Source organism: Solanum tuberosum, unplaced genomic scaffold (genome assembly GCF_000226075.1).
Source record: "Solanum tuberosum cultivar DM 1-3 516 R44 unplaced genomic scaffold, SolTub_3.0 scf00421, whole genome shotgun sequence".
Lineage (NCBI taxonomy): Eukaryota > Viridiplantae > Streptophyta > Magnoliopsida > Solanales > Solanaceae > Solanum > Solanum tuberosum.
In genome coordinates this window covers 115,201-132,601 of record NW_006239343.1, presented here as the reverse complement: position 1 = coordinate 132,601, position 17,401 = coordinate 115,201, and the positions used below count along the sequence as shown (strand labels likewise).

Genomic DNA, 17,401 nt, shown 5'->3' with positions numbered 1-17,401 from the left:
AAGAAACGCCAACAAGTTCATATCTTGCCATAGAAATATATGTATATACAAGGTTAAATTTCATATTATATTTTCTATATGTATATACAAGGTTAAATTTCATATTACATTTTGTTTCTTTTTTTGGTATATTTTCTTTTTTATATTTTGTATATTTTAAATGAAAATTCTAGCTACTACATACAATGAATATTAACTTTTGAAAAGATAATAGTAAATACCATCAAAAAGGAAAAAAGAAACAAAGAAGTAATTAATTGATGTGTGGCTAAGGATGGAATACAATATTAATTATTTCCTAAGAAAGAAGTCTAATCACTCATCAAAAGTCAATCAAAATTTTGGTCATTTCTCAAAGTCTTAAAAAAATTCAAAATAATTTCATACTATAAATAGCCACATGAATTGAAAAGATAAACAAAAATTCATTTCAACTTTTTTTTTTTAATATATAAAAATAACCAAAAACCACAAGTGTAAAGCAAAGAGAGAGTTCCAGAATAAGAATCTTGATTCAATACCACAAAGAAAGAAAGAAAAAAGGTAAAACACAAGAAATTTTCTCTTCTTTCCTACACTTCTTTTATTGTTCTTTTGTCATTTCTTGAAAATCGCAAAGAAGATTTTTCGATCGAAGGAAAGGGGGAGGAGAGCTGCTATCAGTATTGGAAACGTCCTTTTTGCTATGGCCGAAGAATTTCAACTAGGGGGAGGGAATTGGTGGGAAAATAATACGTCCACGTCATCAAGGAATAGGTTCGATAGTAGTGGTTCATCCATTACACCTACAACTTCCACATCGGCCACTACTATTAACTATAGTAGTAATTGGCCGATAGAAACTGATCATGTGGACATCAAACCTAGGGCTTTCTTGGATTCTGTGTCGGTGTCTCAATCTTCTGCTCATGATGATAGGGGTGGAGGAGGAGGAGGTGGCGGCGGCGTTTTATCTTCTCAAGATTCAAATTTCCAAATTATGGGTTTAGGCCTTACTTCTCAACCACATGATTGGAACCACCAATCTTTATTGTAAGTACTATTAAGTTGCGTGATCATCTAATTTAAAAATATTTTAAATTATTATAAAAAAATATGTTTTTAATTACTTAATTATATTATGCTTTAATAATTTTCTAATTTTGTTTTTTTTCCCTCCTTTTTAGGAATTATGAGGATTCTTCATCACAAATGAATATTAGGGGTTTTTCATTAGATCAAAATAATTCAATATTTAGTCATTCATCAAATTACGAAGTGGTTGATAATCATCAAGTGTTGCATTCGTCTACGACGAATTCTTGGTCTAAATTTCCTCAATTTCTCCGAACATCGCCTTCGTCGGAACAACCTCCACTTCCACCACCGGCACCGCCGTTGCCGCCACCTCACAGCCAGCTACATTTCTCAAATAATACTCCATTTTGGAATGCAAGTGCAGCTTCCATGACTGATGTTCCATCAAGTTTATTTCCTTCTAATTTGAATAATATTCCACAACTTCCCAATAACACAACAATTGATGAGAAAGCAAAGGTAATTGGAATTACATTTTTTTTTGTTTTTTTTTGGCTGTGTTCGGTATCTATTTTGGAGTTTCGTCCAATTTGAATATTCACCGCATAATTGTAATTGCATAAAATGCTCCTTATTAGGATTTTTTTTCATTCATATTGTTCGAGTCTGAGAACTCTGATTATATCTCATCATAATCCTATATGATAACTGTAATTACTTAATTATACTTTATTATCTCAAGATGCCCCTTCATGATATATGTCTAATTCTTTTTCATGAACTAAATATGTGATTTTTTAATTATTTTTTTTAGATTTTTAGGTGGAGTTATTAGATATTGAATCACTTATCTATTCTGATATCATTTGTTGAATTGTGAAATCATATCACTTACTAATAAACTGTCAAAGATATAACACACATTCATAATTATGTCTCAACATTAAGTAATTTCATAATCTAAAGTTAACGGATTCAGAATACATAAGTATGATCTATTATATATTTACGTATATTTTAATTTTCATTTTTTTGATACTATAAGTTATTTGACTTGAAAGTAAAGAATTCAGTTGAACTTGTTATAAATTTAATAGTTGTATATAACCATTAAATTTGATTATTTAGGGAATGATTATTATATTTATGGTTGATTAAATTAATACATGAAATATGATTTTTATTCTTACACTAATTTTGCAACAGAATATGGGAGAGGTTAGAGATATAAATAAAATTATATCAAAGAAAACCACCGGTACTGAAACATCAAATAAAAGACCAAGGAATGAAACTGCAACTCCTTCCCCAGCTTTTAAGGTATATACACTGATAGTATAATTTTTATTTTATACCATTGAAAAATTTTAACGTGCAATAACAAGTCACTTATTATTATTTTCATATTATTATTAGTGCGCGTTAGGGTTTAAAATAATTTTATTTTTATTGTACCATATGTTATTTATCTAAAAAAAAATTAATTTATTTTTCAGGTGAGAAAAGAGAAAATGGGAGACAGAATCACTACACTACAACAATTAGTCTCACCTTTTGGAAAGGTAAAGCACTGAGATTTATTTTATTTTTCATTTTCTTAGTACTAAATGAACGTTTGGACATAAAAATTATTTAATATTTTTATAAATTTAAAATAATATTTAAAATTTGGTATTAGGTTGAGATATGAATATACAAATTAGAGACGATTTTAAATCTTTATGAGTGATTTGGAGTGAAAAAAATATAAAATCATTTTTTTAATTTTTTCAAATACTGAAATGTATAATAATTTTATGTCCAAACAGTTTTCTATAATAATATTTTTTTTTTAAAAAAGCACTTCATTTTAATAAATATTTTTTTGGTTCTTCCAGACAGATACAGCTTCTGTATTATCAGAAGCAATTGAGTATATAAAGTTCCTCCATGATCAAATTGGTGTAAGTTTCTCAAGAGCCTATTATTTATTTATTTATTCCTTTTAAGGGTGTGTTTGGTGCAACGAAAAATATTTTTATTTTCTTATTTATTTTACTGTATTTGGTATTTAAATAAAATATGTTTATCTTAAAAGTATTTGTTTATAATCTTGACAAATATTTTAGGACGGAGGGTAGGGTGAGGGGTGATGGAGTATATGGGTGGAGCCACCTTAGGCTAAGGATGGTCTGGTGCACACTCTTCACTAGAAATTAAGTGGTGTACGCCTATACGGATATTAAAAGTTAATTATTACGACTGTATATTTAATTTTGCACACTCTTAACATAATTGAAAAGAATATTTGAACATTCTTCGTCAAATTATTGACTCTGCCACTAAGTGATGGGATGGGGGCAATGTAGGTGGAGGTAAAGATCTATTATGTGTGTTGGAGAGTAGAGAAAATACGATTAATGTAAAATGTTATTTGTAGAACTTATTTTCGCTACATTGTTTAGAAAAATTATTTTTAAGGTACTTATTTTTCTATAAAAAATACTTTTTAAAGATTTTGATCAATCAAACATAAATCTAAAACTCCTCTACTCCAAACACACAAGTTTCTCCCTATATTTTTTAAAAAAGTTTATTAGTGTAAGTTTGATGTGCGATCACCTCATGTAAAAGCCATAATTATTAGTAAGAGTATCGTTTTAATTATTTATTATTATATCAAAACATGAGCCAAACACGTGATTTTTCTCTTTTTATGTAATGCATGAGTGGCGATTATACTCGAATCCAATCCCTCTATCTTATACTATGATATTACGTTGAACTATATGATTGTCTCATCTAAAAATTGAAGTAACTAAAAATCTTTTTTTGAGAAAATTATTTTATTATATTATAATCGTTGAGTATTCTTGTTAATTTCTTTCTCTCTATTTTTTTAAATGTAAAATTACAGGTATTAAGCGCCCCATATATGGAAAGTGGAGCATCCATGCAACATCTTCAGGTACTTAAAAATATATACTTAATCAGATTATTTATAAGATAATTAAAATAAATATATATTATTAACGTGACGATAATGTAAAAAAAATTCAAATACATTATATATGTTCCTGATATATTTATAACTTAAATCTTTAATTACCGTTAAGAATTATGCTAATTGAATCGATATATAGGATTTTTATTTATTCTTAATCAGATATTTCTAATTGTTACAGAGTGATATTAAATCCGAAGATGTTAGAGAAGGAAGAAATAAAGATTTGAGAAGTCGAGGATTATGTTTGGTACCAATTTCAAGTACTTTTCCAGTAACTCATGAGACCAATGTTGATTTATGGACACCTACTTTTGGATCAACTTTTAGATAATTTAATTCCGTCGCAAATAGTTGCGACAGATGAATATTTCCGTTGGAAAATTCAACGGAAATGTTCGTGGAGCGAAATGAATTGACTTACTAGATGGATTCAGAATATGAAATTCACGATGCATTAGTTGACATCTAATGTTCATGGCACTGGACTTGTTGAGGTACTCCTTGAATTGCGGATTCCAAAGTTATTTTTAATAAAAAAAATAGTGATTTTTTTGTTGTATGTTGTTTGGATTCTTCAAAAATGTTGTTATATTCGTGCTAGATCGAATACGTAGTGACAACATTTTTGAAGAGTCCAAATAACATAGATTTTTTTTTTAGTTTAAGTTGTATATTACACCATCAGTATAAGGAATAAATTCTACATTATCGAATCATTTTCATCTGTTACATAACAGGTAACATGTCTTATTGATAAGATTATAAATTCCATATAAATAAGCAAATTTACTTGTGCATATCATTTATGAAAGTATAGAATTTTATTTATACTATTGGTATATATATATTAAGAAAAAAGGTTGAAAAAGGGTGATAATGAGAGGAGATTAATTAAAGTAAATGGTGAAAAAAGAATTAAAGAAAAGGATGACACTTTAAAGTGATTGGACCAATTTCAGGCAAAATGATGCACCTTTTGGCCAATATTAAGGACCATTATAGGTATATATATTATTGTATTACAAAAGTACACCTCAGTCTCAAACAAGTTAAAAAGAATACTAAAAGATTTTATCGTCAATTGATTAAATTTATGTTATTTTATCTGTCCATTATAAAAGTGCAATCTTTCGCTTTCGTGGAGAGTACTAGAAAATTCATCACAACTTAGTTGATTCTATGTTGGTTTTGTATTTATCTGCTAATTATAATGTGAAATTCTCTTATTTATTTCGACTAAAACCGACGATTTGAGCAAATTCACACCAACAAAATTATAATACTATCTTCTTGTATAACTAATTGAAGAACTATGATGAATTGATGTGAATTATTTTAGAAGTTTATATATAGAAGAAATTTAATTTATTGTTTGTAGCTAATAATATAGTTTGAGATGATTGGCATAATAATATAAAGTAGCTTTAATTATTTTCCCTTTTTTTTGCATAAAAGAAATAAAGGAATAATAGAATTTTTCACAGAATAAAGTTGTGTGTGGACTTAAAGATCAATTGATTGGAAATCTACAACTTTTTTATAATTGTTTATATGTTTGGAATATATTAGTGGAAGTCAGAAGATTTGGCCCCATCTCAACACCCCCCCCCCTCCCCCACCCTCCTATTAAAGATAATATTATTTTAGTTATTTAGTGGGAAAAAAAAAGCTTTTTAAAAAAATGAAACTAATTGTATAACGATGGTGCGATCATATTATTATTAACTAACTTTTTATTTCTCAATTTATCTATGCTGAGTGTCTACCGATCTTATTTTATCCTGTCTGTTTATAATCTTTCTACTTCATATCCTATTTCTATTTATTTTTCTTGTAGGTCTGTCCTTCAAATTAATAATGTGCGACTCTTTGACGACGTAAACGATACAATACATTGAATTCACCAAAACAACACAATATGATACATCATGTGTGACATTTTTTAACGACGTAAACAATACAATCTATGCCGATATTGAATTCACCAAAACAACACAATATGATAGATTATGAAACGATATGTAACAACCATTTAGTTTCCACCAACACTTCAATTCATGATTTTGTTCCATTGCATGCTTCTAGGAATTCATTTCGGACACACGGACTGAAGTAGCTCAACACAACGATCAAACTTTTATTTAGGTATATAATATATCGAGCGTAATCCTGTTGGTGAAAATTCTGCCTCTGCCACTGTAACTGCATGTACAGTATGTATCCACGGATAGTTCAATTCGTGTTGTTCCATTGCTTACTTCCAGGAACCCATTTCGGACACACGGGACTGAAGTAGCTCGACACAACCCTCGAATTCAATAGCTCAACATGTGGTGCAAATTTAACGCACCGTGGCGTCTTGTATTGGTTAATGGAAGCACCTAGTAAGCTAGTACAGCAATAGTCCATGAGCTTGTCAAAAGTACCTGTTTCCACTATCCTGATTTCAAGAGGCCCAATGGATTTGTCAGACGTACGACCCTGGCGGTAGACGCTGTTGAGAGATTCTTCAATGGTGAGGCAACACTCTTCAAGGACTGAAGGAGGAATCGGGGAAGAGGCGTTGACGTTTAGCTCCCAGAACAGGACATAATGACCTGGAATAGTAGCAGTATCGACATAGCTGGTGTAGTCGATTACACTTGCATCAAATGGCATCAGATTGTTTTCTGCATTTTTCACTGCATTTTGTAGCTCAATTTCATTAGTCTTATCAGAATCGATGCTCAAGATCACATTTTCCCGGCGTATAAAGTTGAATTGAGGCGCGTTGTTCTTGTATCCAGCAACCCGAAGCACATCACCCACCCTGTATCTATACAGTCCTGAAAGGATACATCCAAGAAAATCTAAACATTAGCAGACATGTAAAAAAGAACATTTCATTTGGCAATTGAAAATTACCAGAATATGTGGTAACAACGAGCTCGTACTCCTGGCCAATCTTGACATCAACCAAATCGACCAGTTGTTGTTCATCTTTCTCATTAAATGGCGTGGGAATGGAGATAGAATCGATGACTTCATTACTCCTGTGAATCGGTAAGAACTCGAAATAGGCAACGATGGGAATAAGCGTGTAAGATACTTCACTGGGCTTACAAAGGGGGTTCAAGTTGATCCCAAAGAAACATTCTGAGGAAGCATACGCAGTACTGACGAGAGGGAGGCTATTGCAGTAATAATCGAGCATTGGTATATATTGAGACATTGCTCCAGTCACGACTACGTCCACGTACGTGGTATTAGGCCACAGCCTAGTGACGATCCCTTCCCATGAATCCTTGCTGCATTCAGCCTCGATGAAATCAGCCAACTCCGAGTCTGGTTTGAGGATTTTCATCACAGCCTCTCTTACTGAAGGATCAGTAATTTTGTTGTTAATGGTTCCTGTTCGGATATCGTTACATAGTAGAGACCAGTGATCCTCCAAGAATCGCATAGCACGGATGAAGGCGTATGCAAAAATAGAGCCAACACGGACGACTTCTCTGTTTTGGAAGAGGCCACAAAGCATTTGGGAGTACATGCTTTGGTAAGAGTCTAGGCAGAGAATGGCTTCAATTGGACTCGTATAGGGCGACACACGACTATTGCTGTTTTTGAAAAGACTACTCTTGTAGACACTAGTTAAAATAGGACGAGCTAATAATCCTCCTGGGGTCTTGGCTTCAGACTTTATGAACATGAAATACATTCCTTTGCCATTTCCCAAATCTGGAAAAAATTGGCTCACCACAGACATCATAAGGCCGTAAAGTTGATGTCTCCTCCTGTTCTCTTCCTCTGTTGTTGGTATCAATTTTCTCTCCCCTCCCGACGTCCCAGAACTGCACATTAAAATGCAAATATTAGGAATCATGCAAGAACCACAAAACCATAATGAGATACTCCCGTTGTTCCACTTTATGTGATACTTTTTCCTTATTAGTCCGTTGCAAAATGAATGACAACTTTCCATATTCACAAACAATTCCACTTTAGACTTCTCATTGTACTCTTAATGACAAAATGTCAACGACATGTTTAAAACAACAAGTTCCAAGATGCTTCGTAAATTTTATCAGACATCAGCTGTCAAATACCATCATATAAATCAAAACTGATCGAGGGAACAGTAATATATTAAGATAAGTATGCTCATTTTTCATCTGAAAAGTAAAAAAAGGAGTGACCTTGTAAAGAATTCAGATATGGGCTGGGAGCATAGGATTGGAGATCTATCGCCATTAGCTATACGGTTGATATCGGACTGAATGTCTTCGTAAGTGATGATAGGCACGACTTTCTTGAATGTCTCTCTATCAGTGTGACCATTGAGATTAAGGCGTTGCAAGTACTCAACGTTGGCATTTCGAGTGAGGATTTCATGAAGAACTCTCTTTTGTACCTCATCAACATTACTAGTCACCTCTTCAATAAACTCAAGATTCTTCTTGTTTTCCTCTGTCATGCTTCCTTCCATATTTAATAAAAACCTGTGTAACTGTATCGATCACATTAGCGCCTTACAGACTTCCTGGCATGAATCCGAATTTAGTTAGACCCTAAGATCATTGTGATAACTAGCAATCAAAGAGCATGTGATGTAAATTTTTAGCATCAAGGACGGCGATCTCAAGTGCTAGTAATTAGGTTTGAAATTTATTATCCATATCATGGTCCATTAAATTAGCGACTCGACTAAGATAGATTCAATATCGATAACAACAGAGGCGAATCTAAAATTTGAACTTTGTGTGTTAGATTCTAGTTCATGATTCTTAATCACAACTCATTCGATTTACTATGTTCGAAATCAACTGCTTGTGCTTACTTATAGAGAAACTTTCAACTCAGTTACAAGGTCCGAGCTAAAGCTACTTAGTTCACAAAAACCCATAAGTCACACTCTAAAAATTGCTCCCTCTATCTCATTTTATATGACGCCATTTGACTTTATACAAATATTTAAGAAAAAATAGACTCAAATTTTAAAGTTAAATTGTTTCAAACTATAGTAATATTGACTTTTTTTATGGGGCGGACTAAAAAAATAGGTGTCACATAAAATGGAACAGCGGGAGTAAGTAATAAAATAAAAGCTAAGTTCAAGATCTGTTTCTATCTGTCCAAGTCTTGATAGATAGAGTTAGCAGATCCAAATTGGCCTAAACAACACGATTATAAAAGATCAACAACAACATATATACAATGTAATTTCACGAGTATATTAAGAGGGTAGAATATACGCAAGACCTTATTCTACCTTCTTTACATCAAATAAATCATATCAAAAGCAGATCTAAGAAGAAATAATAAATATAATGTACCTAAACACAGAGTTCTTCACTGATCTTCAAATAATGCTGCAAATTTCAAGTTAACAACAAAATTAAATTGAGAATTAGTAGTAATTTTTTATTTTTAACTAAGAAATAAGTAAAGAGATTTACCAGGAAACTCTCCAATGGCTTTGCATTAAACAACTTTTTTTCTGTTCTTTGCAGTAAAGTGTGTGGTTGCTAAAGATGTTATTATTATCTTTTTCTTGCAACGTGGATTATTATCTTTAATTTAAATATATTATTTTAAAAAAACAGTTTGATGCATATAGCATTCTGTATTGGTAAGATACGAGGAATGATTGTATGTAACATAGATAATCTAATCTAATGTAAATATTAATGATTGATTTTATGGTTTGAATTCATGATTTATAAATTACACGGAGGTAACTTTACCGTCACTCTAATACTGCAACAATGCAACACATTGGGTGGAGGAAAAGAAATCAATGCAAAATTAAAACATGGACCCCATTTTTTGATTCACTTCAAAAGTTTATACATTCAAGACCACACATTTTTTTAAAAAAAATAAGAATTAATTTCTCATTTGATTTTGTATATACGTATTAGAGTGTTATTAATTTGAATTCATATTTATTTTTGAATGTCTTATCACTTTTAATGAGATTTTTTTCATATTCAAAATTTAAATTTGAGGCCTTTTAATAATTTCCTTTCTTAATGTGGTTCGGTCGTCATGAAAATATAGTTTTTGTTTTATTAAAAATGTATAGTTAAAGTCGTGTTTGGTCAAATTTTATATAAAAAATATAAATATATTTCTTAAAAAGCATAATACATAAATATGTCATTTAACTTGGTTTCATTTGACATCAATGTCCTCCAATTTTGGATGTGCATAGTAGACGCATAAATTTGTATAGAATTGAATAAGTAGACACATGTGTCCTACTTGACATCCTATGCGGCGATACAATTCATGTCCTATGCGACATTCTATGTGGCGTCCTACGTGAATTATGTCTCGTAGGACACGTGTGTCTACTTGTTCAACTTTATATAAGTTTAAATGCTAACATGTGCATAGTCGAAGTTAAATGTAATAGATGTTAAGTGAGGTCAAGTTAAAATACATATTTATATATTATATCCTTTTAAATATGGTCTACATTCCTCATTTTCTAAAAATTACCTCACTAATTTATCTGAGACATACAACCAAATTGCACTAAAAGAGTAATATATCAAAATAATTAATCGTATAATGTCATAGATCATATTTCATATAAGAACTACTACATACTATTAGAAAAAAAAAACCCAATTTATTTTTAAAAAAAATTAAGTTGAATTTGTGTTAAGTTATTGATTTTACATATAATATTTGATTATTTGAATATATTTTTTTAAAAATAAAATAATATATGAAATATAATTAAAATGGAGCCATATTTATAAAAAATAATAATTTAGGATAAAATTTTGAAGAAAATAATATAGTTAAAGTATTAAAAAAGTTTTGAATGTTTTTCAAATTTCAAATACAAGTTTTAAGTTATATTTGTAATTTTTTATAATCCGACGTTGATTTTCAAATAAATAAAGTGAAATAAAAAGATTATCTATTTCTTTGTGTTCATTTATTTTTCATATTTATAGAAAATGAATAATCAAATATAATATTTATTATCTTAAGAAATAAGATATGATTTAATTTTCTTTTTTCATGGTTATACTACTTTAAATGTGAAAAGTGATAATGTGGTTAAGAAAAAGTAGAACACAAATGAGTAAATAAGATTAATTCATTCAAATTGTTTGTTGAATTAATATCATTCGATGAGTAAAAAAACCCATTAAATTTAAATTAACTTTTTAATTCGAATGTGTATGTTTGGCATTTTGTTAAAATTAACCATTGGATCATATGATATTGTAGTGTTAATTAAGACAATTTAAATAAGTTATATTATTTGATAAAAATAATCATATTTTGTTATAAAGTGTGCTTTTTATTATCATTTTACTATTGTTTTTATTAGAAAAAATATTGATGACGATTTTTTTTCCAAAAAATTAATTAAATACTTATAATACATTGAAACCGCTAATGTATTTAGGGTAAATTAGCAAATTAGTCACAGTTCCTAACATAATTATTAAAAACATCTATATTTTAAAATAATTATTCAAAATGTCAATATTTTAGAAAATAAATTGTATCAAAATATTATTATTTTTCTTTCCTTTTATTTTCTCAAAACAGTCCAACATTGGACCAACTTCTACACGACCAACCGGTAAAAAAGAAAAAAAAATACATCCACTATCAATTACCCTTCTTTTTAGGTTTTAACCCCAGTAAATTTTTTCCCCATCTTTCACGTTTTTACCTATTTTCTCTTTCTTCATGTTTTCACCTATTTTCTCTTTCTTCATGTTTTCACCATTGTTCTCTCCCTCATTGTTCAAGAAAAATTAATTCTTCAAGTTTCTCCCAATTTGTTAAACAAATCTCTCAATTGAGAAAAGTAATTTCAAAGTCACTAGTTATTTAGTGAGATTTCTTTTGATTTTGTTTTCAAAGTCACCAATTATGTTGTGTTTCAGATTTTATGTATTACGAGTTTTTCGTCATTTTTCCGATTTTTATGTGAGTTTGTTTACATATTTATCAAATATTTATGTATTTCAGATTTTTAGTTTTCAAAACAATATTTTTTGATTTTTTTGTGATTCTGTTTTTATGTTTCAGATTTAGTAGAATCTACATTGATGATCCTCCTTCTCCGTAGACGACTTTCAATTCTCCATTGATGATCTTCCTTCTCCGTAGAAGACAAGACGATTGATCAAAGTTTTTACCGAAAAAAAGGAGATCGAATTCAAAGTGTTTTGGATACAACAAATCAAAATTTTATCCAGAATACATTTTGACTTTGATACAACAATTAAAAGATCAAAATTTGTATGCTTATATGTTTCGAATTTGTATGCCTTTTTATACAGAATTTGTATCTCTTATCTGTTTCGAATACATGTAATGCACCTAAATACAATTTAGATTATGTGATACAAATTGTATATTCAAGCTAATACAATTTTTAATACAATTAAGTTCAAAATACATTTTTTACTTTGTAGTCTGTTTGGGATACAAACAGCGAATAATTGAATAGTTTTGATTTTTTATGTTGGATGCTTGGAATACAGAATAATTTGGAATCATATTTAGTTGATGTTCTATAAATTAGATATTAGATATAATATATTTTTAAAATACATAATAGATAAGAAATACATTTTTTTGTCATGGAATACAATTTTTTTTTGAAATACAAATTTTGATAGTTACTATGATTGTAAATTTGTATTATATTTAGATGACCAGAATACAATTTTTTTTGGAATTTACAAACCAATGTTGTATCCTCTTTCTGAATGAACACAAATTACATAAGTATATGTATATAAATACACATATCATTATACAAACACAAACATGAAAATCATAATTGTTGACACCCAATTTTGACCCTCCGCAATAGAAATTAATTTTCGAACTTCTTAATTTCAAACGATTTGAAATAATTAGTTTTATGAAAATTTGAAATGTTTTAGAGGCTTTGATGGTTTTAGTCATTTCTACAACGTTTTAGATAGTAAACATGTTTTTACCTAATTAGTGTGTTTTATGAAATCAACTTCAAAGTAGTGGAGTGTTTTATTAATTCACTTTAGTTGAAGTTATAGTTATAGTTTTCAAGTTTTTAAAAAATAGCCTTGCAAATTTTATAATTTTTTTTGAATAATAAATTTGTTGTATACGCTTATTTATTACTAGTTTGTTTCTTTTCTTTTTATATAAATATTTAATAATCATCTCCAAAGATTTCACATTTTCAAGTTAAATATTTTATTAATTTAGTTTGGTCTACGTTATAGTTGAAATGTCGAGTTAATTAATTTGCACCTAATTTAATTATGTTTTGGTTAATTAATTAATGTCGTTAAAATTGAGAAGTTTGTTAACTAATTAGATAATTCATCTTATCTAAATTTTAGTTGAATTCACAAATTTAAATCGATTTGGCTAAGCTTCGATTGGCCATTCGCGATTTGAATTGGTTTATTCATTTGGCTACCTTACTTTAAACCCACCAAAATTTTGGGCCTTTTTCCATTTTTTTTAGCTGACCCAACAGCCCTTATTTTCAACAACCCAGGCCCATTTTCTTTCCCAACCAATGTAACTTGAACAGCCCACCAAATTCCCCTTTGACCCGGCCCATTCCCCTTCTCAAAGAAACCCAAATACCATCTCTTTTCCACTGATCAGCAGTGCAAAGACCTGACCCAGACCCCTGTTTGTTCGTCTATTTCACGACGTCAATCTAGCAGCATGTGCAACAGCGCGTGAACGACCCCGAACGCACCTTATCTTCTTCACGCAAGGGCGAGTTCACGGAAAGCAGCTCCAACGTTCGATTCAAGCACGACGTCTAATTTGTTTTCGTTGTCTTCTCCTTTTTTGCTTTGCCAGTGAGGTCGTACAGCAGAGGGAGTCGGCTCGCTCAGTCCTGGCAGTCACATTCGTCGTCCTTGACTCGCGTGGATGGGCGCCACGTCGCATCCAAGGACAACGAAATTGATCCGGAGCATCGATTCGTCCTTTCCTCTTCCGGAATGGGCGAAATTTCAGAAAAAAGGTGTCTGCCCCCGAAATGGTGAAAGATTTGGGAGAGTTTGAATTTCGAATTTGGGCCCTCCTTTCTGCCTTTTTTTTTGTCCATTTCCCCCGATTTTCAAAACCCTTTTTCCCTTCTATATAGGTTGGTTCTTTATTCACTGGAAAGAGAGAGAAGGTTAGGGGGGGAAAAGTTAGAGGAATTTGAATCGATTTAAGGGAAAGATACATAGAAGTACATTGGTTTGGAGGCAAAAAACAGAGTAAAAAATCAGTAAATTTTAGAGGGTATTTAGATTCCAGTTTTTTTTTAATTTAAACACAACATTCTTGCTGCTTACTGGAATTCTTTAAATCTCAAGTTGGTGGTGGAAAGCTTTCGCTCGTCTTGTCCCGGAACGCTGCACTCCAAAAGGTAATAGTTATTTATGTTCGTGTCTTTGGTTTCATGATGTGTTGGTCGTTTGATTTTTCCGTATGAGGCATTCAAATGTTGAAATTTTAGATTGTTTCGACTTATTTTTTTTTACTTTAAATCAGTGATGTAATTAGTCTATTTTGAATGTTACTGCCTGTTTGAGTGACTTGGGATATGTTGGTTTGCTTATCAAGATGCAGTAGCCATTTTCCCCTTTTCTTAAAGCTATGCACTGCCAGCCCTTTTGCAAATGCCCCCTCTACTTTGTTATTCTTATTTGGTGTCATTGCGGCTGATGGTAGTGAGGTCCGTGTAATCTCTCCGCTGGTATAAAAAATTGATGGATTCTCATGTCTTGAGTAGAACTTTTTCTTTTTAGTTTAGCATTTCAAATGAATTATTCTTGAATTAATCAATATTTTTTTTCTTTTTGTGTAAAGTAGAAGGACTAGAGATATTTCCTTTACTTATGAACAATTCCTTTTAGCTTGAATTATATACTGTGATGGTACTTCCTTGTGATTGATTTTGCTTACATTTATTAAAAGAAAAATATTATGCCTAATCCTTTTGTCATCTATCTTTGTCACTGTAGTGTTGCTCTTACATTGTGCTTGAAAAATTTCTTTGAATGCATGGTGTAGTTGGGACCTAATTCTTCTATGATCGTTGTTTATTTTAAATGAATGCATGTCCCATAAAATACTTCTTAATGGGTAAACATTATCCGACATTCCACTGGTCCGTGAATTACCTTGGTTTCATTTGTTCAAGTTACTCGAGAATTATAATTTAAAGTAGCTTTATTCATAGCCATTTATTAATCTTTTTCTCTTTCTTTCTTTCGTTTGATGCATGTAAATTACACTCAAGTTCACCATGAACTCCTCCCCATTTCATATTTCGGATGGGCCATAGAGGTCTAAAATCTATCGAGTCAACCGGGTCAATGAATTCGAAGAACAGGTCCTTCACAAATTGACGAACATGGATTAGAGTTGATGCGGATTTCTATACACTCGGTGTATACGAAAAATGGGAAAAGGGGGTTCAAAAGACCCATTCCTTATTTTATAAGTTGTATTTTGTTATTTTGGGCCTAAGCCCTTGTTATTTTACTTATTATTGCCTTGTTAGAATTTAGGACAGGTGGCAAGAATTGGGCCTTTGGCCCAAAACGAAATAGGCCCAAATACTGATCCAGGCGAATAGAAACCAAATTTGGGCCCAACTCTCTTTCCCCCTCTACTTTACTGTGTTCATTTTACTTGTTAGTATTTGTCGTTAATCTTAAGGTTAAAAAAAATTTGAATCCCCATAAGACGCCCGTTGTGTTTTATCAATTTAGCTAAACTTGGTCATCCTTATTTAGACTTAAAGAATAATTTTCGCAAAAGGTATTTCACTTAATTAGTATTTCTATTTTCCCCTTTTCCCCCTTAATATAGCTCTAACTATAATTTTGCAATTCAAGTTAAGTTAAATTATTTTAGCCAAATAATTAATTGCCGGATAACCGCGTATTAGCGGGCATTTCAGGTGCTTTCAAACCCTTTCCAAAATGCTAATATGAACCCCCGAACCCTCGAACCCCCCTTAAGTATTTTCAATTGATTCCCTGTTTTAATCTATTGAAAAACAGTTTTCTTGATTTTTCTTAAAAATTAAGTGGCGACTCTTAAACCAGTCCAAATAATGTTTTTTAAATAAAACAATAATGAATACAAATACACATATCATACATATTGGAATGAATACAATTTAAGAAAGGATACAAGATTCTAAAAAAAATACAATTACATTGTGAAAAAAATAAATGGATACAAATATGATTCTTAAAGAACTACAGATCAATTTGTAACAATTTGTAATAAAGAAATACAAATGCCATCATACAAACCCAAACATGAACCCTAGAATATGTAACAAGAACCCTAGAATATATCGCTCCAAGAAGAAGTGTGTAAACGTGTTGGCGGACAGGCAAAATTGTGGATTATTTGGGAAGAAATGAGATTTGTTGTAGAGGGAAGTGTGTTAACACTTTATTTCACAAGAGACATTGTGTCTATGGAATGTGTGGCTATGCAAATTAATTAAAGGACGATTAAATTGTGGGAAAAATTCTAAAGGATGATGAATTTTGATTTAAACAAGGCAGGCTAGTTTTCAAAAAAAGTTTTTGGAATTTTTAAGAACAGAGGAGAAAAACACTTGAAAGAAAAATGGATAAAGGCGCACTTTGAATACGTAATTGATGTTAAATTTAATTTTCCCCCCTTTTTGAAATATCATGTCCCATGATTTTCTCAATTCTGTTGTTAAATATTTGTATTCTTTCAAATTAAACAAAATAAAAAAAATACATAACTCAACCTTAACAAACTAAAATATTGACATTTTAAATAAATAGTGAAATTATGGCTAAGGAGTCCCATAGAACCTAACTCACTAAGTGGATCCACTAGTCTATGCTAAAAAACACTAAGGAATCATCTAAAAAGTATGACCCTTTTCTACCCATGATGCCTACATGGTTTATGGAAACTTGAGTTAATATGAACTCGCATCCCCATATCGGTGCTCAATACTACTCCCAAAATATACTTAGCTCATGTGTTTGTAAAAACAAAACTCTTTCTTTGGTTTGAGATAATTACTCAAAATTTAGCTTAAAAGCTCTCTTAGAATCGATGTTCCCTTTCTTGCTCAAAACTCTTTTGGAAATCTCAGTTTCCTCTCATCTTAAATGTGAAAACATTTACTCTTGGGAATACTTAGTTCTCATATAACATTTTAAAGAAAATGAACTTTACTCTTACTCTTTACTCAACTTCAAAGCTTAAGTCTTAAAACAAAGTTAAAACATTTGTAAAAGACTTTTTTAAAATATGGTTCATGTCGAATTATGGACGTGAGCGACTTGAATCGAAGGTGTACAAGCTACATGGAACTCATGTATACGACACTTCTCATTCTCTTACTCACTTGCTCGAGTCTTG

General features: G+C 30.8%; 2 protein-coding genes across 9 annotated transcripts in view; one reads left to right on the top strand and one right to left on the bottom strand.

The window, feature by feature from the left end:
* Positions 1 to 434: 434 nt before the first annotated feature.
* On the top strand, positions 435 to 4,716 carry LOC102601454 (transcription factor bHLH123-like). 3 transcript variants are annotated; one of them, XM_015303241.1, is made up of 7 exons: positions 435 to 1,032; positions 1,167 to 1,536; positions 2,224 to 2,337; positions 2,514 to 2,579; positions 2,895 to 2,960; positions 3,914 to 3,964; positions 4,182 to 4,716. In XM_015303241.1, the coding sequence occupies exons 1-7, from the start codon at positions 686 to 688 to the stop codon at positions 4,332 to 4,334; spliced, it is 1,167 nt and encodes a 388-aa protein (XP_015158727.1). In that variant the 5' UTR covers positions 435 to 685; the 3' UTR covers positions 4,335 to 4,716. The 3 variants fall into 3 exon arrangements, with proteins under 3 accessions (XP_015158727.1, XP_015158728.1, XP_006362967.2); XM_015303242.1 differs by having other exon boundaries at positions 4,163 to 4,252; XM_006362905.2 differs by lacking the exon at positions 2,224 to 2,337.
* Positions 4,717 to 5,875: 1,159 nt separating this feature from the next.
* Positions 5,876 to 17,401, bottom strand: part of LOC102584700 (indole-3-acetic acid-amido synthetase GH3.6-like) — a 28,109-nt gene continuing 16,583 nt past the window's right edge. The window contains exons 1-5 of one of the 6 annotated variants that reach the window (XM_015303226.1): positions 9,439 to 9,577; positions 9,316 to 9,351; positions 8,179 to 8,518; positions 6,908 to 7,833; positions 5,876 to 6,828 (exon numbers count right to left, since the gene is read on the bottom strand). In XM_015303226.1, coding sequence (XP_015158712.1) covers positions 6,236 to 6,828; positions 6,908 to 7,833; positions 8,179 to 8,468 — 1,809 coding nt within the window. In that variant the 5' untranslated portion in view covers positions 8,469 to 8,518; positions 9,316 to 9,351; positions 9,439 to 9,577 and the 3' untranslated portion in view covers positions 5,876 to 6,235. Of the gene's footprint in view, positions 6,829 to 6,907; positions 7,834 to 8,178; positions 8,523 to 9,315; positions 9,352 to 9,438; positions 9,578 to 17,401 lie in introns of those variants that run through there. The other 5 variants (XM_015303225.1, XM_006362855.2, XM_015303227.1 and 2 more) reach the window with 5 other exon arrangements.